The 21,606-nt window shown below is 36.4% G+C and overlaps 2 protein-coding genes across 2 annotated transcripts; one reads left to right on the plus strand and one right to left on the minus strand.

Moving 5' to 3' along the window:
- Positions 1-1,492: 1,492 nt before the first annotated feature.
- On the plus strand, positions 1,493-10,183 carry LOC149896207 (phenoloxidase-activating factor 2-like). Its single transcript, XM_090117965.1, has 9 exons — positions 1,493-1,516; positions 3,097-3,164; positions 3,622-3,715; positions 4,098-4,277; positions 5,289-5,406; positions 6,287-6,392; positions 7,489-7,667; positions 8,529-8,693; positions 9,992-10,183. Coding segments are annotated over exons 1-9 (1,083 nt in total). The 5' UTR covers positions 1,493-1,514; the 3' UTR covers positions 10,163-10,183.
- Positions 10,184-13,766: 3,583 nt separating this feature from the next.
- On the minus strand, positions 13,767-19,932 carry LOC149896208 (uncharacterized). Its single transcript, XM_090117955.1, has 6 exons — positions 19,738-19,932; positions 19,498-19,630; positions 17,072-17,251; positions 16,037-16,109; positions 14,977-15,147; positions 13,767-14,423 (listed from the first exon to the last, which is right to left on the minus strand). Exons 1-6 carry the CDS (start codon positions 19,797-19,799, stop codon positions 14,149-14,151), a joined length of 894 nt encoding a protein of 297 aa, XP_089974081.1. The 5' UTR covers positions 19,800-19,932; the 3' UTR covers positions 13,767-14,148.
- Between the last annotated feature and the right edge of the window lie 1,674 nt (positions 19,933-21,606).

Raw genomic sequence — 21,606 nt, forward strand, 5'->3', positions numbered from 1 at the left:
ACTTCGTTATCGTTTTTTAATTGTAAATTTGTCTACGGGCCCTGGTAATATGATTGGTTATTAACAAACAGTAAACACATTCCTGATTCCTCGCTACATATCCTCGCACATTAATTGTGAACAAACACCCTTAAGGAAAACCGATATATAGGTATACAATATATGTAATATGGAGTTACCATTAATGCGAGAAATATCCTAAAAAAATAACATGTTATTCATATACTCCTTCCTTCCTAGATACTTAAAATGTCTATGTGGTTTATTTTATTTTTTATCTTAAATACTATCACAATTCGTCTTAATTCTAACTATACCGTCAAAGGTTATCAATGAACAACTTAAATATAATAATTACATTTTACACTTTGGTATCACTGACTTGCCAAAACGAAATGAAATATTGCATTAATTGTTATTTAATTATTTATACTTACTTGCTTTATACTAATATTATAAAGCTGAAGAGTTTGTTTGAACGCGCTAAACTCAGGAACTACTGGTTCGATTTGAAAAATTATTTCAGTGTTGGATAGCTCATTTATCGAGGAAGGCTATATGCTATATATCATCACGCTAAGACTTACAGGAGCAGAGCAATGCGGGTAAAACCGCGGGGCACAGTTAGTAAAAACATAAGGAAATAAAGGCATGGAATGGAATACTTACAGATACTTATATGTAAAAAAAAATTAATAGCACTCTTCCACTTTAAAAAATTAGTATCGTGGAAGCAGGAAGACGTATAGGCACTAAAATAAAGTTAAATTTTACCACTCTCCAAATCGAAGTTTTCATGTTTATCAACACCCTTTTCAAATAATATCTCCTAAATAATATTTAATAACTAGCTTTGCTCCCGCTGCTTCGCCCCCGTTTTCAAAGTAAAACCCGCATAGTTCCCGTTCCCGTGGGATTTCCGGGATAAATCCTATCCTATGTGTTAATCCAAGGTACCCTCTATATGTGTGCTAAATTTCATTGTAATCGGTCCAGTTGTTTATGCGTGAAAACCATACATACATACATAATTACAAACCTTTCCTCCTTATAATATTAGTATAAACAAAGGTTGCCTGGTAGAGAACGCGTATAAGCGATAAGGCCTCGTATTTAACATGGTAGCTATATGTATAAATTTATAAATTGAATGCTATAAAATCAAAAATATCAAATTCAACATGGTAAGTACTTATATATGTATTTCTTTTTTCTTTCGTAAAATAAACTGTATTGTTAAAGTGAAACTTTTATTACATCGTCTCAAACTTTTTGGTCTGTGTAGCGCATGTCGCGTGCCGGTCGGCTGCCGAGTAGGTATAAAGCAGTGTTCGGAAAGTTAGTTTCACTTTTACCGTGGTTTCATAAAACCACACAACATTTTTTGTTTAACATTTCCACACCTACATTGCTATCAAAATGGGTTTTCACGCAAGCACGAGAAATATTTATAAATATACTGAAGTATTCAGTATATTTTAAAGTATTGACGATAGTACTTGTGTCTTATAATTATGTGAGTATTTTTTTCTAATTTTTTACAATTTGAACAATACAATATTAGATATTTAAGCTCTTGTGATATCCTATCCTATCCTACTAATATTATAAACTAGCTTACCGCCTGCGGCTTCGCCCGCTTTGACTTAAACCTAATAAATTATATACTAAAACCTTCCTCTTGAATCACTCTATCTATTAAAAAAACCGCATCAAAATCCGTTGCGTAGTTTAAAAGATTTAAGCATACAAAGGGACATAGGGACAGAGAAAGTGACTTTGTTTTATACTATGTAGTGATGATGCGTATGTTTGTGAGGATGGCCATGTATATTGTGTGTATGTATGTTTCTTCTCTCTCACGCACATACTTCTGAACCTGAAAAAAGAAAATTTTATTTTTTTACATTTTTAGTTCGTTCGACCCCGGTCGAAGCAAGTGAATTTTCGAAAAATCTTTGAATCTCTATTTCTTTTTAAAAATAAATGAATGTTTCCTTTCAGCAAAATTTGCTATCTTCAGTATTTCAAGTACTTTCCCTCCAGGGCCCATAGAAAATTTCCACACTGTATATGACACCGAAAGATAACAAGATCCGAAAGTTAATAATTTTTTTAGGAAAATAAACTATCGTAAGTAGGAATCCAAACGAGAGATAAATTGTATATATAAACTTACCGAACATTGTTATTTTCCGGTGACATATTATAAGGATAATGCGTATTTATTTTCGTTTATAATTTGTAATTAATTTGTACCTAATCAAATCTATTTGATGATGAAATACGTCGTATATAAATAAACTAGCTGAGCTCCGCGGTTTCACCCACTTGGCTCCGCTCCTATTGGTCTTAGCGTGATGATGTTTAGCCTATAGCCTTCCTCGATAAATGGGTTATCCAACACCGAAAGAATTTTTCAAATCGGACCAGTAGTTCTTGAGATTAGCGTGTTCAAACAAACAAACAAACAAACTCTTCAGCTTTATAATATTAGTAGTTATAGATGATCTGATATTTCCAAGAACCAAATGCGTGGATATCATACAAATTTTCATCCCTTTCATACTAACATTTCGTCACTATCTGTGCCTTGCGGTTTTACCCGCATTATTTCGCTCCTATTGGTGTTAGCGTGATGATATATAGCCTATAGTCTTCTTCAATAAATGGACTATCTAACTCTGAAAGAAGTTTCCAAATCGGACCAATTGTTCCTGAGATTAGATAAAAACTATCCTGTATTAATCCAAGTTACCCTCTTTGTGTATGCCAAATTTCATGAAAATCGGTTGAGCAGTTTTTGTTTGGAGAAGTAACAAACAAACAAACATATAAACTTTCGCATTCATAATTTGTAGGATTCTGTGAATATAATATGAATTAATCTAATATGAATCGAAAAATAATATGAATCGCAAAATGTGTTGGTAAGCGCATAACTCGAGAACGGCTGAACCGATTTCGATAATTCTTTTTTTATTATATTCCTTGAAGTACGAGGATGGTTCTTATGTAGAGAAAACGTAAATATGTACCACGGGCGAAGCCGGGGCGGACCGCTAGTAATTAATATAATCAAATGTTAATTTTCAGGTTACCACTGTTATGTTTTATGTTATTAACAGTGTTGTTAACACAAGATGGCGCTTTGTCGCATAGACGTAAGTGTACATATATTATACTATTTATGGTGAAAAAATAGGACCCAATGAGAGGCGCAAGTTTTAAAAATATCATCAAAAGCAGTTGACCTAGTCAAAAGTTCTGTGGTAACAAACTCAGAAAAAATATACAGAATGTCACACAGGCATATAGTTACCGCTTCGCTAATGTGTGAACATTAAAAAAACTTGGAGCGTAGGTAATCTACGATCGATATCGAAGCGAATATAGATTTTTTCTGTATGTATTGTCCTAAACTCAAAAGGTACTGCATGCATTTACTTAAAATTTGGTACAAAGATAGCTTGAGCCCTGAGAAAGGAGATAGGATAGGTTTTATCCCGGAAATCTCACAGGAACGGGAACTATGCGGGTTTTTCTTTGACTACGCGGGCGGAAAGCTAGTTTAAAAATTAAAATTAATAAAATATATTAAAATAATAAAATATGTTACAGTTGAATTTTGCCGCACGAACGACATGACGTTCGGTGTATGTGTGAACTTCAAAGAGTGTGAGGAGAGGCAAGAAGAAAACCAATTTACTTTTCTGTAAGTGATCTTTATTTACGATCATAAGTCGTGCATGATTAATATACTAGGCATGATTTTATATTTTTAGATGCTCATGTAGCGCGAAAAGTCACGTAAAAGCATGCCATGCATGCATTACCGTCTAGGTATGTACTACATGTCTAAACATTGTTAAAATTATTTTGTTGGTCATTTTTTAAACACATAATAGCTTCACTTGTATGTAGTATGTTAAATGATGGTTAAATGTTTGTATGAAATCGAATGACAGTAAAATAAATTCTCAATAATAATATTATAAAATATAAATAGATTTTTTTCTTTCATATTGATTTTATATCAAACCATATGTACGATTATTATTATAAAGATTTGTTGAAACCTTTGAAACTTATTTCAGGCGTTGCCGCGGTTCCAAAACGTGCTGTCCTCTCAGCAAGTTGGTAAAGGTTACAGAAACCCCGTTAACTAAGGTTAATGACAACAAGGGATGTGGTTGGAGTAACCGCGTGTATGACATACCAACCTCGCCTGGCAGTGCAACGTATGGCGAGTTCCCGTGGATGATCGCTGTTTTGAGGTAAACTATATTTTACTACTAGCTTACTGCTTAGAATAATAACAATTGAATTTGGTTAAAACTAGTTGGGCTTATACAAACTGTTTTAAGTGTGGTTTAAAGATATTAAAAACTGATCGGATTTTAAACGCGATTTATTCATTACTAGCTTTTCGCCTGCGGCTTCGCCCGCGTTTTCAAAGAAAAACCCACATAGTTCCGTTCCCGTGGGATTTCCTGGATAAAACCTAGCCCATGGACGTATAAAAAAAGACGGACGCCGTTTTACGAACAAACAACGTGAAGCCACCGTAGTAAGCTAGCGATCGTGTAAAGACAATGAACACGCACACACTCTCACCATAGTAAGCTAGTCGGCCGCCATTACGTCGTGAACTACCGACTGATTAACTGCGTCACTGTTTCACAAAAAATATTGAAAATGCTGTCTTGCGTGGTTAAATGGTGTCGCAACAGTACAATTTTAAATAACAAAACACAAGGGATTCATTCCACAGGGAAGCAAGTTATTTCTTTTATGTTTTAATGACAAAATTATTACGGCAAAATTTATAGAAAAAAATACAGCCGCCATTGTCATCAACACAGCTGTTGCCATAGCAACATGGCACACACACATGGATGTGTCGCCGCCATTATTAAGCTTCACTCCATGTATAAGCGATATACCGTCCGTCTTTTTTTATACGTCCATGACCTAGCCTATGTTGTTCAGTGAAGATGCACCTTTTTAATGGTGAAATAATTTTGAAATCGGTCCAATAGTTATGTTTTTGTTTTTTTTGAAGTGAAACTTCTTTATCGGGGTTGGAAAAAAATTTAGTGTAACATTGTATTTCTTCATCTTCATTTAAATTTGTATTTCTGAAAAGTTGCATTATAGTAATTAGTAAATTATGTTTTGAAAAATAAGGTTATAGAAGTTTCATTTCTTACGTGTGTACACTAGTAGTACACGCACACATTTTCTTTCATTCATTTAATTCCCCTAACCATATTACTTATTTACAGGACATCGAACACAAACAAAGCTTGGAGTCAGCAAGACTACATAGGCGGGGGTTCGCTCATACATCCCTCCGTTGTTTTGACAGCAGCACATACTGTTCACAGACTGACGAATGAACAGGTAATACTCTAGTGTCGCAGAAGAATTCTAACAATACCCGCGGCCCCATCATTAAAGCGGCTCGACGGAACACAGTGGGGTTTTAGTCGGTAAGAATCCGACATAATCCACGGCTCCTTCCCCGGGGGCCGTGGGTATCTTTGGAAGATTTCCCCACTATTAAAAAAAAAATGTTCTCTCTAGTCTCGGCCATTCTCCCATTGCGATACGCACAGGCGATTCAAGTATCCTGCAAGTCTCGGAGACTAGTCGCCGCGGAATATCTCACATACCTACATTGTACCGGTAGCGTAGTGTGCGAGCCTACATACAAATGTATGTGAGACTAGCGGTCCGCCCTGGCTTCGCCCGTGGTACATATTTCGCAATAAAAGGTAGCCTATGTTCTTTCTCAGGGTCTAAAGATTGGCTGTGCCAAATTTCATCAAAATAGGTCCAGTAGTTTATGCGTGAAAACCATACATACATACATACATACAAACTTTTCCTCTTTATAATATTAAGTATACTATAGATATTCCGCGGCGACTAGTCCCCAAGACTTGCAGGATACTTGAATCGCCTGTGCGTATCGTAATGGGAGAATGGCCTAACTGTAACTATAAGTATCATTATAGGTAACTATTTCTTCAACTTCGACTTCGACTTCAACTATGACTATGACTTCAAATATGACTATGTCTTCGACTATGACTATGACTATGACAACGACCATGACCATGACTACGACTATAACTATAACTATAACTACCACTACCACTATCACTATGGATCCATGGTTCCTGAGATTAGCGCGTTCAAGCAAGCAAACAAACAAACTCTTCAGCTTTATAATATTAGTATGCATGAACAATAATATGTATATAATATGTTATTTCAGTTAAAATGTCGAGCGGGCGAGTGGAACACACAAACACAGAACGAATTTTACCCGTATCAAGAGAGAAACGTGAAGAAAATCATCATTCATCCGGACTTTAATTCAAGTAAGTTTATAATATAAAAAAATAGTTTAATGTCTGTCTAAAACCTAATAAATTATATACTAAAACCTTCCTCTTGAATCACTCTATGTATTAAAAATAACCGCATCAAAATCCGTTGCGTAGTTTTAAAGATTTAAGCATACAAAGGGACATAGGGACAGAAAAAGCGACTTTGTTTTATACTATGTAGTGATTTCTACGAAAAAGTTCCTCCACATTCTTTGATAGTACCAAATGACAATAATTTCCTTTGAAATACTTTATTATTGAGTAACAAAAATAAAACAGTGCGCCTTAATTAAAGAAAGGCAAACAAGCTTCAAACAAACTTTCGCATTTATTACCGGTAATCCCACAGGAACGGGAACTACGCGGGTTTTTCTTTGACTACGCGGGCGAAGCCGTTGGCCGAGACTCGAGAGCTATTATTATTTATTACGAGCTGTGCCCCGCGGTTTTACCAGCATTGCTTCGCTCCTGTTGGTCTTAGCGTGATGATATATAGCCTTTAGCCATCCTCAATGAATGGGCTATCTAACATCGGAAGAATTTTTCAAATCGGACCAGTAGTTCGTGAGATTAACGCGTTCGTTTTTTTGGCTTCAGGCTATCTAGACTAATATTATAAAGAGGAAAAGTTTGTAATTATGTATGTATGTATTGTTTTCATGCATAAACCTCTTAACCGATTTTGATGAAATTTGGCACAGACAATCTTTAGACCCTGAAAAAGGACATAGGCTACCTTTTATTGCGAAATATGTACCACGGGCGAAGCTGGGGCGGACCGCTAGTATATTATAATCACGCTAAGACCAACAGGAGCGGAGCCACGTGGGTGAAACCGCGGAGCGCATCGAGCCACATATCTTATATATAAAAATGAATCGCAAATCTTCTTATATATAAAAATGAATCGCAAAATGTGTTGGTAAGCGCATAACTCGAGAACGGCTGAACCGATTTCGATAATTCTTTTTTTATTATATTCCTTGAAGTACGAGGATGGTTCTTATGTAGAGAAAACGTAAATATGTACCACGGGCGAAGTCGGGACGGACCGCTAGTATTTAATACAAATGTATGTTTTTTTCAGAGAGAGGACACAATGACATAGCGTTACTTTTCCTGGAAAGTCCATACGATATATCGTCCACTATTAGTGTAGCGTGTTTGGGACGAACCATGGCCCAGGTTGGGACGGACTGTTACAGTATGGGGTGGGGGCAAAGGGTATTCAATAATACAGATGACCACGCGTTTTTATTGAAGAAGGTAATGTGTTCAGTGTATCTTTTATTTTATACATATAATAAAATCGTAGGACAATCAGTAATATTCATGCAAAATTTTAACTAATGCATTTATCTAATCTAATCTAATATCTAATATATATATTATAAAGGCGAAAGTTTGTATGGATGTATGGATGTATGGATGTTTGTTACTCTTTCACGTAAAAACTACTGAACCGATTACAATGAAATTTAGCACACATACAGAGGGTAACTCGGATTAACACATATGATAGTTTTTATTCCGGAAATCCCACGGGAACGGGAACTATGCGGGTTTTCCTTTGCAAACGCGGGCGAAGCCGCGGGCGGAAATCTAGTTAGTAATATTCATGGAAAATTGTAAGTAAATCTTACTAAAAAAAGTACTTTTTGAGTTTAGCCCTGACGTAAATACAGAGAAACAGACGAAAATTCTAATAACTATAGGCACTTTTGGCTTCGATATCAATTGTAGTTGACGCCTCTTTAAAAAAAATATTCAATTTTGAATTTCATACGTTTTTATTACATGCATAGACTAGAGGTCCGCCCCGGCTTCGCCCGTGGTACATATTTCGCAATAAAAGGTAGCCTATGTCCTTTCTCGGATATCAAAATATCTCCATACCAAATTTCATGCAAATTGGTTCAGTAGTTTAGGCGTGATTGAGTAACAGACAGACAGACAGAGTTACTTTCGCATTTATAATATTAGTATGGATTAATGCATCTACATACTAGCTGCTCGCCCCGACTTTGCCCGGGTACTATACATTTTTTCTAAGTTTTGATCATATTTTATTATGTATTCTATTATATTTATAGATTTTGCATCTAAAACGCCATTAATCTTTCCCAGGTACCGCTGCCCATTGTAGCAAGACGTACTTGCGAATATTACCTTAAAAACACAATATTAGGCTCGAAGTTTAAGCTCCATGACTCCCTAATATGCGCTGGTGGTTTACAAGGCGTGGACACATGTACCAAAGATGGCGGATCTCCTCTCGTTTGTCCTATTGGAGTAAGTAAGCTATATACTAGACTAGCTGTGCCCCGCGGTTTCATCCGCATTGCTCCGATCCCGTTGGTCTAAGGGTGATGATATATAGCCTTTAACCTTCCTCGATGAAAGAGCTATATAACACCGAAAGATTTTTTCAAATCGGACCAGTAGTTCCTGAGATTAGCGCGTTCAATCAAACAAACAAACAAACTCTTCAGCTTTATAATATTAGTATAGATTAACAATCACTGAAAAATACAAAAATAAGCTACTAAATGCAAAAAAAATTCGTATATACGTATAAACCGAGGATATACAAATATAACCGAAATTTGAAACCGGCACTGAAATCTCTTCGCATGAAATGCCACTTAAATCAACAAAATCTAATTTATACTAATATTATAAAGCTAAAGAGTTTGTTTATTTGTTTGAACGCGCTTATCTCGAGAACTACTAATCCGATTTGAAAAATTATTTCGGTGTTGGATAGCCCATTTATCGCGGAAGGCTATAGGCTACATATCATCACGCTAAGACCACCAGAAGGGGAGCCACGCGGGTGAATATATCTCAAATTGGTTAAAAAAAATGAATTAGAAAAAAGACGACCACGATTCTGTCTTTAACTTGATTATTTTCAATGAGATTTTATAAAACTTTTAGTAAGAATTAATAGTTTGGTCCGAAGAAAATGCATATCATTCAAGTTTTCTACGTGGTGAGAAAAATTTACATTTTTATCCAAAATAAAAACCATGATACTTATTAATTCATTTCTTATAATACTTAATTCAAATTCAAATTCAAATTACATTTATTTGCAAGAATGTAGTTACAAATTTTAGATGTTTTGATTACAATATTATGTGGCTAATACATTCTACCCATTGATTGGGTGTGCAAATATTAAAAAAGAAAGTTGATTAGTTTAATTATTTAAATGTACACACAATTCACTTTTCACAATTACGCGGAACGCACTACGATTTACACGATTATATAACACACTTATCACACACAATTCAGTTTACACTACTTCAAAGTCATAAATTCTTCATTGTCATAAAATTGTTTTACCATTAACCAGTTCGTCAGTTTATTTTTGAAAAGATTTACTGGTAGTTCCTTGAAATTATCCGGTATTTTATTATATAATTTAAAAGCCATAAATATTACAGTTACACTGTTTTTAGCTTTATTGATTCTACACGTTGGGAAATGTAATTTGTTTTGGTATCTTGTCAACATATGCGAATTAACTTCTTAACTTAACTGTATACAATGAAGAATAAATATAAACATTTATTTTACAGAATGAAAATGGCGTTTCCCGGTATGCCGTGTATGGTATCGTGGCATTTGGTATTCAGTGTGGCCAAGAGAACGTACCCGGAGTGTATTCTAGTGTCCCTAATGTTTATGAGTGGCTATTAGCAACAATGGTGGGAGAAGGGATGGATACCAGCCAGTTTATGTACTCATAATAATAAATACTTTTTAGTTTTCACATTTGTTTTATTTAAAAATCCATACTAATATTATAAATGCGAAAGTAACTCTGTTTCAAGTCTCTCTGTCTGTCTGTTACACAATCACGCCTAAACTACTGAACCAATTTGCATGAAATTTGGTAAGTATGGAGATATTTTAATACCCGAGAAAGGACATAGGCTACCTTTTATTGCGAAATATGTACCACGGGCGAAGCCGGGGCGGACCTCTAGTATTTTATAAAACTAGCTGTCGGCAAATTACTCTAATCACAGGGCTATGAAAGATAGATGTTGGCTGATTTTCAGATATACCCAATAGGCACACAAAAATTCATGAGAATTGGTCACACTGATCCGGAGTATGGTAACTGACATTGTGGCACGAGAATTTTATATAAGTACTAGCGGCCCGCCCCGGCTTCGCCCGTGGTACATATGAAAAATAGATGTTGGCCGATTCTCAGACTTACCCGATATGCACAGAAAATTTCATGAGAATCGGTCCACCCGTTTCGGAGGAGTATGCAGACTAACATTGTGACACGAGAATTTTATATATAAAATTTATAAAAGAATAATAATTATTTTTAACGTACTTAATTAGTATTTATTTAAAAAAATATAGGCTAACCGGAAACCAAATTAAAAATACATCACGATCCGTTGTCCCAATAGTTATTAAAAACAGAATAATACAGAATGCGCCGAGCGCTCTGGGTATTTAGGCATACCCAGAGCGGTGTATAATAGCTCGGGGAAAGGGCCGCGTTAGACAAAGTAACAATTAAAAAACGAAAGCGAAGTTAGAAAAGGCAAAAATGTATGGGATTGACATACGCCGCGTTAGATCACGTGGTCTATCGTCATCGCTATCGCAAGTTGGTAGACAATGTTAAAATTCGTAACGAAACCACAAAGTAACGAACTGTTATCGTAGTTATCCCATACAAATGCGTATGCGTAGACAAGCTGCACTCTTTGTAAATTGTATCATACATGTATACAAGATTTTAACAAATAATTATTTAAAAAAATGTTTTTATTGTATGTATATCTTAATATATATAAATCTCGTGTCACAATGTTTGTCCTCAATGGACTCCTAAACCACTAAACCGATTATAATAAAATTCGCACACCATGTGCATTTCGATCCAACTAGAGACATAGGATAGTTTAAACAATAAACATGTAGGTACCACGGGCGAAGCCGGGGCGGACCGCTAGTTGCACATAAATTGTTAATCACAGAACCGAATCTGTCCACCCCGATTCCACGTGGTACGTGTCTGTCATACACTAGAGTGTATTAAAAAAGTCGGAGGCGCGGAGGAGCGCTCGAGCGTGGCGAGAGACTCCTGCCTGCAACGAGGTACACGGGGGCAAGCGCCACGTTCTGCAGCGCCGGAGCAGTCAAGAAAGCCCATAATCTTCGATATATTTCTAACTACATTTATAAATATAATCTCAAAAAAAAAATTGAACGGAGGTTTCCGCATCCCCCCACTTTATAGGGGGTCTCCCCTTACCTCCCCCCTTAATTCGTGCCGCAAATTTCTAAAGAAATACCGAGGCGCCAATAGCGTTTCGAAATGCGAAGGCAAATCGAGGCAATTGAAGATATGCCAGAATTGTTGTTTATTCAACACTAGATTTCCGCCCGCGGCTTCGCCCGCGTTTTCAAAGGAAAACCCGCATAGTTCCCGTTCCCGTGGGATTTCCGGGATAAAACCTATTCTATGTGTTAATCCAAGTTACCCTCTATATGTGTGCTAAATTTCATTGTAATCGGTTCAGTAGTTTTTCGTGAAAGAGTAACAAACATCCATACATCCATACTTACAAACTTTCGCCTTTATAATAGTATTAAGATTAAGATTTTAGGCTAAATAAAAATACAAGTTGGCTTGTTTATAAAAGTTGGCTTGGTCGAATAATAGTGAAGATCATGCTGTACAACATAGTACCTCCACCAATGATAACCAAAATGAGTTAATCCGAGGCAGAGCTATGCGCAATTTCTTAGTTAATAGGATGTAATTAAGGTAAATAAATAAAATTAATATTAACTGATATAATATTTTTATTAACAGTCACAATTATTATAAATCTCTATTACCTTATTGAGAAAGTCTAATAATATGCTAATCTGTCTTATTACAAAACAAGGTTTACAGTTAAGTGAAGTCATGTCCCCAAGTGGGGTAGGGGCAGATGCATTATACATCTGTTTCACTGATCGATTTTCTTTAGGGACAAGTAGGTGATCAGCCTTCTGTGTCCTATCAGACCGAGACATTTTTTTTCTTCGTCTCCACCGGGAATCGAACCCAGGACCCCTCGGTGCTACGCACACGCGTCAACCACTGTACCAAGGAGGCGGTCAAGGTTTACAGTTACACTGGGTCTAAATCTATTGCTGTCATCTTCTAATACAAAGAGAGGGGCATCAATAGTGTTAGACCCGGTAACTTTAAACCTAGTTTTGTAAGAGCGAGCGCGCACGAGCAACTTTGTCTCCGCAACTATTTTGTCTCTCCCATCAATTTGTATGGGGAGTTGCGTCGCTACGTGCGCGCACTTTCATACTAGCCCATAGGTGGGAGAGACAAAATAGTTGCGGAGACAAAGTTGCTCGTGCGCGCTCGCTCTTATAAGGCAGAAAGTGTATGACACCCTGTCCATAGATAGTTTCTCTGGTCAAAAAAAGTTAATCTTCACCTGTCTAGGTTCAAAAAAGGTTTCTCTAAACTTATAAAAGGTAACTATTAGCAAAACTTAATACAAAAACATGAACAGTCTTTCATTGCAGTCTTAAAATTTAACAGTTATAGAGACATTTCACTTTTAGTGTCAATTTTGAAGCTAAAAATATCTGAAATTGCTGACAGATCTAACAAACAATTTTTTTAACTAACTGCAAAAATCCTTATTAAAGTTGTTAGTTAAAAGATTTTTTTATTTTGGACTCCCTAACTTACAAAATTAAAATCCGAACAATTTTTTTAGAAATTATAATCGACAAAATGATTATTTTCACCAAGATATTTGACTTAATTGAGTATAATTGATTGATATTGCAATAAAAGAATGTCTTATTTGTAAGCATGGACAAATATAATTCATAAGATAAAATTTAAAAAATCAACTAAAGTACCTCTATTAATTTTCTACATTTTTTTTAAAGTACTATAAAACACTGCGCGCGAACCGATTCAAATTTGTCGGCAGCGAGCCTTTCCAGAGAGAGGACATGTTGCTGGGCGCTCCTCCTTCCGCTACTATTTAATAAATAGCACATCTAAATAATATGTAGTAATTAATAATATCAAATCTTTTTTATTTATTACTTTTCCGTTTTTGAAGTCGGTTGTTTTTAACGCAGTTATTTTTATTTAATACTTTTTAGGGCCAATTTTTCAATGCTTGGATAAAACTTATTCGTCGAATAATGTATAAAACTACCATTTTAAAAACATTCTAATTGCCCGTATTTGACAGTTTACGTGACATTTTAATATTATCGTGTAATACTTTATTGGACGGATAAGTTTTATCCAAGCATTGAAAAATCGGCCCTTAGTGTATTTTTCAACACGAATCAAACGAGCCCAATCTCGATAAAGTTGGGTCAATATATTACTGAGTTCCTATGGCCACCTTCCGATTCCATCATCAAATCAGCTCTATGTCATGATAATGTTTCATCGCTATCCAATTTACATACGTATACAAAATTTCAGCTCAATCGGTTACCGTTAACCGTAATCAAAGTTACTTGCTACATTTCAATTAAGTCATCGAGTACAGACAAAAATGCTCCTAAAATAACAACTACTAGGCCTATCCGAATAAAATTTTTATCGGAGTAATCGGTGTACATACATAAAAAAAAATTATACTGGTCGAATTGATAATCCTTTTTTTTGAAGTCGGTTAAAAAGCAAACGAATCTATCTAACTGAGACTGAGCCTATTCAATGTTCAGTGTCTCTAGTCCGATAGTAGTCAAGCCAGGCTTGAGCGACGTCTTCTAGTCTACTAAAAACTTGTTTGCGTTCATGCTCAATTTCCAACGCTCGCAATTCACGCTCGTGTTGCTGTTTAATCCTGGTTTCCTCGAGCTCTAGGCCTCGTAATTCCATAGCCGAAAACTCGCTTGCCGCTCTATCGAAGGGGGTAAGTGCTCTACGGCCTCGCAAACAAGGGCGGTCGGGAGTTGCTTCAGACTGGATCGCTGGCGACCTTTGGACTAAAGCAAAGAGTTGGTGTTCATTATAATAAATAATAAATAAATATTATAGGACATTATTACACATATCGACCTAGTCCCACAGTAAGCTCAATTAAGGCTTGTGTTGTGGGTACTAGGCGACGATAAATATAATATATACCTAATAAATACATAATATATAGATAATAACACCCAGACCCAAGAACAAATAATTGAGTTCATCACACAAATATTTGCCCTGACCGGGGATCGAACCCGGGACCGTCGGCTCAGTAGGCAGTTACTTTACCACTGCGCCAACCGCGTCGTCAATATTCGTATTCAAGTCGTATAACACCTATTTATTATTGTTTTATCGTAAAGATTACGCTAATATAAGCATGTTTTATAGCAACAACTTTTCTCTAAAATCAAAAATGGCCGAGATATTCGTCCTCAAAGATTGATCGTTTCCATTAGGTTAGGTTTCTTAAAAAAAAACTACACAGAAATAGGAGCGCCGCGAAGCGGGGCTCCGTCGACGCGCAAAAAAAAAATTTCACTTTGGATCAAAAATTTTCTAAGTCCTTACTTTGCGCCCCCTTTGCTTTAGCCGGCTGGGATGGTGAGGCTGGCGAGGATGGTGAGGCTGGCGGGGATGGTGAGGCTGGCGGGGATGGTGAGGCTGGCGGGGATGGTGAGGCTGGCGGGGATGATGCAGGCCGCTGTTCCTGAGCCTCGGATGTCGTGGTGCTATTTGTATCTGGAATGTGGAAGGCAGATGTAAATTATGTAAATTATTTGAGGACTAGCGGATCGCCCCGGCTTCGCCCGTGGTACATATTTCGCAATAAAAGGTAGCCTATGTTCTTTCTCAGGGTCTAAAGATTGTCTGTGCCAAATTTCATCAAAATCGGTCCAGTAGTTTATGCGTGAAAACCATACATACATACAAACCTTTCCTCTTTATAATATTAGTATAGATTATGAAGTGAAAGGTCGTGGTTGTGAGGTTGCAAAAAATCTTTAGTGTAGACAGTTATGGATTAACTACTACTAATCTTATAAAATGTGAAAGTTTGGATGTTTTTTTTTTATTTTTTACAAGCTCGTGACTTCATCGGCGTTTAATTCGGATTAAAACAGTTTTTTTATCAATCCCATGGGAATTGTAGGATCAATCAATGGCTGAACGAATTTAGATGAAATTTGGCACATAGTTTCTGAATAAAAGCATAATAAAATTCATAAAAGCATTATAAAAGGCAATGCCTGAATAAAAGCACAGAAAACTTTTTATTCTGATGAACACTGAACAGTTTCTTAAAGATTACACGGACGAAGTCATAAGCAAGAGCTACTGAAAAATTTAAATGGCAAATCTATGGTTTACTAGCGGTCCGCCCCGGCTTCGCCCGTGGTACATGTTTACGTTTTCTCTACATAAGAACCATCCTCGTACTTCCAGGAATATAATAAAAAAAGAATTATCGAAATCGGTTCAGCCGTTCTCGAGTTATGCGCTTACCAACACATTTTGCGATTCATTTTTAGATATAAGAGTAGGTAATCTATGGTTTATTAGGCAATTATAAAGAATCGTTATTTGTAATTTATTTAAACTAAATAAGTTTATTACTAAAAAGACTTACCATCTTCACTTTTTATCACATACACTATATCATCTTGAGCAAGAGGATCATATTGTGCAGAAGATTGAAATATCTGAAAAAGATAGTTAAAAAAATCAAAATAAAAAAATGTTTATTACTTTTTGTAGCACAAAACTTAAAACTATAGATGGCTCCCATTAGGCTTTATCAGACTGTGTTGGGAGTCACCGCTCAGTGGTGTGCTAGTTACATATACATACTTACACTAGATTTCCGCCCGCGGCTTCGCCCGCGTTTGCAAAGAAAAACCCGCATAGTTCCCGTTCCCGTGGGATTTCCGGGATAAAAACTATCCAATGTGTTAATCCAAGTTACCCTCTATATGTGTGCTAAATTTCATTGTAATCGGTTCAGTAGTTTTTACGTGAAAGAGTAACAAACATCCATACATCCTTACAAACTTTCGCCTTTATAATATACTAGTGGCCCGCCCCGGCTTCGCCCGTGGTACATATTTCGCAATAAAAGGTAGCCTATGTCCTTTCTCGGGTATCAAAATATCTCCATACCAAATTTCATGCAAATTGGTTCAGTAGTTTAGGCGTGATTGAGTAACAGACAGACAGACAGAGTTACTTTCGCATTTATAATATTAGTATGGATATATACAGGGTGTCCCGCTTTCGGTATACTAAGCGCGAAGGGACTTGTAGTTTTGCATACACTGATCACATAAAAAATACTTAAATAACAAAATTACGCGAAAAATTTTTTGCTAAATTTTTCCTTAAAATCCATGTATTCGTCTCTAGCTTCGCGCAGCCGGCATATACCGCTTCGCTAATGTGAGTATTTTGTCTATGAAAACATAATCTTAAACGATAGCTCACATGCGGGTGGCAAAGGTGGGCGGTTTGCTTGTTGGGGGTGTACACATGGAATTTTAAGAATTCCTCTATTTAAAAAAAAAATGCGTCTGGAATTTTATAATTATTTTTTACGTACTCAGCGTATGCAAAACTACAAGTCCCTTTGCGCTTAGTATACCGAAAGTGGGACACCCTGTATACTTACATTAAATCCAAGCTCTTCTACAGAGGCTTGTCCTTCCACTGCTATACCCATTAAAGCTAGCACTCTTTTGTCACTCGCTGACAAGGTTTGCCTGGTGGCTGGTCTACCTCCAGTCCGTCCAGCATGTTGCCTTATGGTCAATCCCTTTTTTTTTGTCTTTGACTTCAAATCTACCCATACCTATAGGTTTATAATATAAAAATCACTTAAGCGCGTCACACACGGTGAAGATACTATAATATTTTATCTTAAGATACTGTTATATTTTATGTGATATGAATGACGCGAAATTTTGTGGGTTATTTGTAACAGGATGGCGGTTCTACAGGGGTCTTAGTACGCAATGACAAAAAGAAAAATGATGGTCAGAACGCTGATAACGGATACCTTATGATACTGTAATATAAAATATAATAGTATCTTAAGATGAAATATTATAGTATCTTCACCGTGTGTGACGCGCTTTAGACATAAGTATGTTAAAGTATAAATGAGATTAAAAAGCCAATTAAAATAAATTGGACATAATTATGGCCATCGGACCCCAAAGCAAAGCTTTTAGTATTCTTTGTAGTCTGTGCTTGAACTATTGGTAACATGGACTGATTATTATCATCATAGTGAAAGTCCCAGTTACATTACAATTTACAAAGCATTCACTTCCAGAGCAAGTCTAGTAATAGCAAAGTGTGCACACTGGTCTATAATTTATTATTATTTCTCTGTAGTCTATGTAGTTTTTTTGTAGTCAGGCAGGGAGCGAGATAAAAAATTATAAACCAAAATTCATAACCACAAAGGTGTGTCCCCTTGTCCAGACACAAAACCATTGGTATTTCTTTAGAAATTTGCGGCACGAATTAAGGGGGGGAGGGGAGGGAAAGGGAGGGGGGAGGTAAGGGGAGACCCCCTATAAAGTGGGGGGGTGAGGAAACCCCCCCTTCTATTTTTTTTTAATTTTTTTTGAGATTATATTTATACTAGCTTACCGCCCGCGGCTTCGCCCGCTTTGACTTAAACCTAATAAATTATATACTAAACCTTCCTCTTGAATCACTCTATCTATTAAAAAAAACCGCATGAAAATCCGTTGCGTAGTTTGAAAGATTTAAGCATACAAAGGGACATAGGGATAGAGAAAGTGACTTTGTTTTATACTATGTAGTGATGTAGTTAGAAATATAACGAAGATTATGGGCTATCTTGACTGCTCCGGCGCTGCAGAACGTGGCGCTTGCCCCCGTGTACCTCGTTGCAGGCAGGAGTCTTCACTCGCCTTCGTAGCTTCGGCTTTTTGGTCGCCTTTGGCGACCAGCCTCAGCCACTCCGGCTCGCTTGACTCTGCCTGCTCCTCAGCACACGCGGGCGCCACGCTCCTCCGCGCCTCCGACTTTTTAAATACACTCTAGTGTATGACAGACAAGTACCACGTGGAATCGGGGTGGACAGATTCGGTTCTGTGATTAACAATTTGTGTGCAATATACTTACATACAATAATACATTTTTTTTTAATAATTATTTTTCAAATCTTGTATACATCTTATATATAAAAATGAAACGCAAAATGTGTTGGTAAGCGCATAACTCGAGAACGGCTGAACCGATTTCGATAATTCTTTTTTTATTATATTCCTTGAAGTACGAGGATGGTTCTTATGTAGAGAAAACGTAAACATGTACCACGGGCGAAGCCGGGGCGGACCGCTAGTATTTGATACAATTTACAATGGCAATGAATGGATCCATTTTATTTTTTTCCACCCATCGTCTCCACATATTCTATAATATTATCACCGAAGTTTGCTGGGTGGTTATAGTTATCTTTTTTAAAAAATCTTTTTACAACATGCCACTGGGACTCAAATGGGTCAGAGGCAACAAATGGGTTGTCTGGGTCTGAGTGATTAACTTTTTTATGAACATACCCATATTGCCCCAAACAATCATATGCTCGCCAATAACCCATATGAATTGTTGTCCCCTCAGCAATATGCTTTTGAATGAACTATGGTTTTTAATATGTACATTAAGACATTTGTTATCTCTTTCAAACACAATTCTTGTAGTTTTGTCAATGTAACTCAAACAATTTTGAACATAATCTCAAAAATTAAAAAAAAGATTTCTCTGTAATTACACGTTTCCGCACGAAAAGCCGCTAATGTATGTTTCGGGGCATCATTATCGATCGATAAAAATTAAAATCGCGCCGAAATTCGTGCCGCACGTTTCTAAAGTCAACCCAAACCATTAATTAGATTAATTAATACGCTTTTAGATGAATGATTGTCTCAGTTTGGAATGAACATTAATTAGATATAAATGACTGTTCCAGCTGGGAATCAAACCCTTGAAATCATGTGTTATCTGAACGAGGATTACTTACTAGCCTTTAAATTCCAAAAATGTTCATTAGGTCCTTACTTTTCTCCACTTTTCTGTTGTCTTGCTGACCCCACCTCCCAGAGCATTTATAATGTTTGTAAGATCAGCCCATAGTTGCTCCGATCTTAGCCGACCTTGTGCTCCAGCCAGAGGCCTAGCCAAGTCACCATGACTGTAACATAAACAAATTGAGATTCAATTTATGTAGGTATCACATATCATGGCGTCATTGTTTACATTACATACACGTACTCATGAATAAAACCTAGATTTACTTACTTTTCCATAAACTCAAGAAGCATTAACAATTGTTCGGAACTTGCTCGCACTCTTGATTCCATTTTTTATTAGTCTTTATCACTATTAATAATATTTTAGCAGTGATATTATGTAAATTGAATGTTATTACTTTTAAGTGGTACCTATGTAGAACATAATGGTCAGTAATAGCACTGCTAAAATATTGTTTTGATCTTAAAAGGCTTATTAGACCACCCAATTTTTAGGGACCCTAACCCTAACTAAGAGTGGTGTAATAAGACTTAGGGAGTTAGTGTCCCGATTTAGGGCGATCGGGTCTGCCCGATCTGCCTAGCTCCCTAAGCGCCCTGCAGATTGGGTAATGTAATAACGTTTAGGGCGGTTAGGGAGCTCAGTTGCCGCGCGACTAGTGCACAGATAACTACTGACGATCGTGCGCGCATCAAGCATGGCTAGGGTTGCCAACTTTTATTTGAAGAAATAGAGTATATCTGATTTTAAAGGAGGTAAATAAAGAGTAAATAAATATTTTTAAAAATGTATTTTTTTGTACTTTTTGCAGTAACTAAGAATTTTTCATTATTTTTAAGTGAATTATATGAATCCAAACATTCCAAATCTAAATTTATATATTTCAAGAGCTCATTTTTAATTAATTTTTAATGAAGCTTGGTTTCTCTCTTCCCGCCACTTCACATTCATGACCGAAAAGACTCTTTCAGTAAATGCTAAAGTGGCGGGAACAGAGAGTATATATCTAATCATTTTTTTTAAACAAACAAATTCGTCAAGATATTTTTTTTAAATAAATTGCCATTTTTCTGCAGTGGACTTTTGCATAAAATCTGTGTTATTCAACAATTCGCCTTGGAGTTCTTTTAAAATAATAACTTCTGAATATAAACTGTCCATGTGTACAAGGTTGATCCAAAAGTAATGATAATTGGGATTTCCTGTGTACATAAAAATCAAAAATAACCGTTTCTTGCTTGCTCATGTACTCACTAAGTTATCACAAAAAAATCATATCAATAGGCCACGTTTCCAAGTATTTACATTAATTTCTGTTGGCAACACTAATCTGCTGTACGTCCGCGCTATTCACTGTCCATCTGCACGACGTTCGCGGTGGTGGGGGTGCTTGCTGGATGAAAAGTTGGTCGTGCACATCCAGCAAGATAATAATAATAATTATTGACGTACGTCAACGCTATTCACTGTCGTTTTGCGTCGTGCATCGTGTATGACCTTGGCGGGACGTACGTCAAGATGGACCGTAAATAAGACGCTTTAGGCGCGGGACATATACAAGCGGCGCGGCGCGCATCGGGCGCGCTGTTGGCGTCCGAAAATGATATTTATATAGAGTGGTTAAATGCATTTTCTTCATGCATAATTTAGTAAAATTATGTTTTTTGTGCTAAAAGAGATTTGAAAGTAACGATTTTGTTTTGATAATTCCTTGTAAGTAAATAGCGAGGATAACCCCACGATTGCAAATATATCTTTGTTGGAAATGTTGGAATTTACTTGGAAAATTTTATAGTACTTTTAAAGTAATTTTAAAGTAGTACTGGTGTAATGATGGAAGAAAAGAAGGTTAAAATAACACAAAATTTATATTGTACTAGCGGTCCGCCCCGGCTTCGCCCGTGGTACATATTTCGCAATAAAAGGTAGCCTATGTTCTTTCTCAGGGTCTAAAGATTATCTGTGCCAAATTTCATCAAAATCGGTCCAGTACCTAGTTTATGCGTGAAAACCATACATACATACATACATACATACATACAAACCTTTCCTCTTTATAATATTAGTATAGATAAAATATGGTTTTCAAACACAGGTTTACATTTAAACCATATAAATCTTATCATTAAAATCTCA

This window comes from Colias eurytheme, chromosome 29, assembly GCF_061535395.1.
Source record: "Colias eurytheme isolate Ceu_HAF_F1 chromosome 29, ilColEury1 Martin Lab GWU primary, whole genome shotgun sequence".
Taxonomy (NCBI): Eukaryota; Metazoa; Arthropoda; class Insecta; order Lepidoptera; family Pieridae; genus Colias; species Colias eurytheme.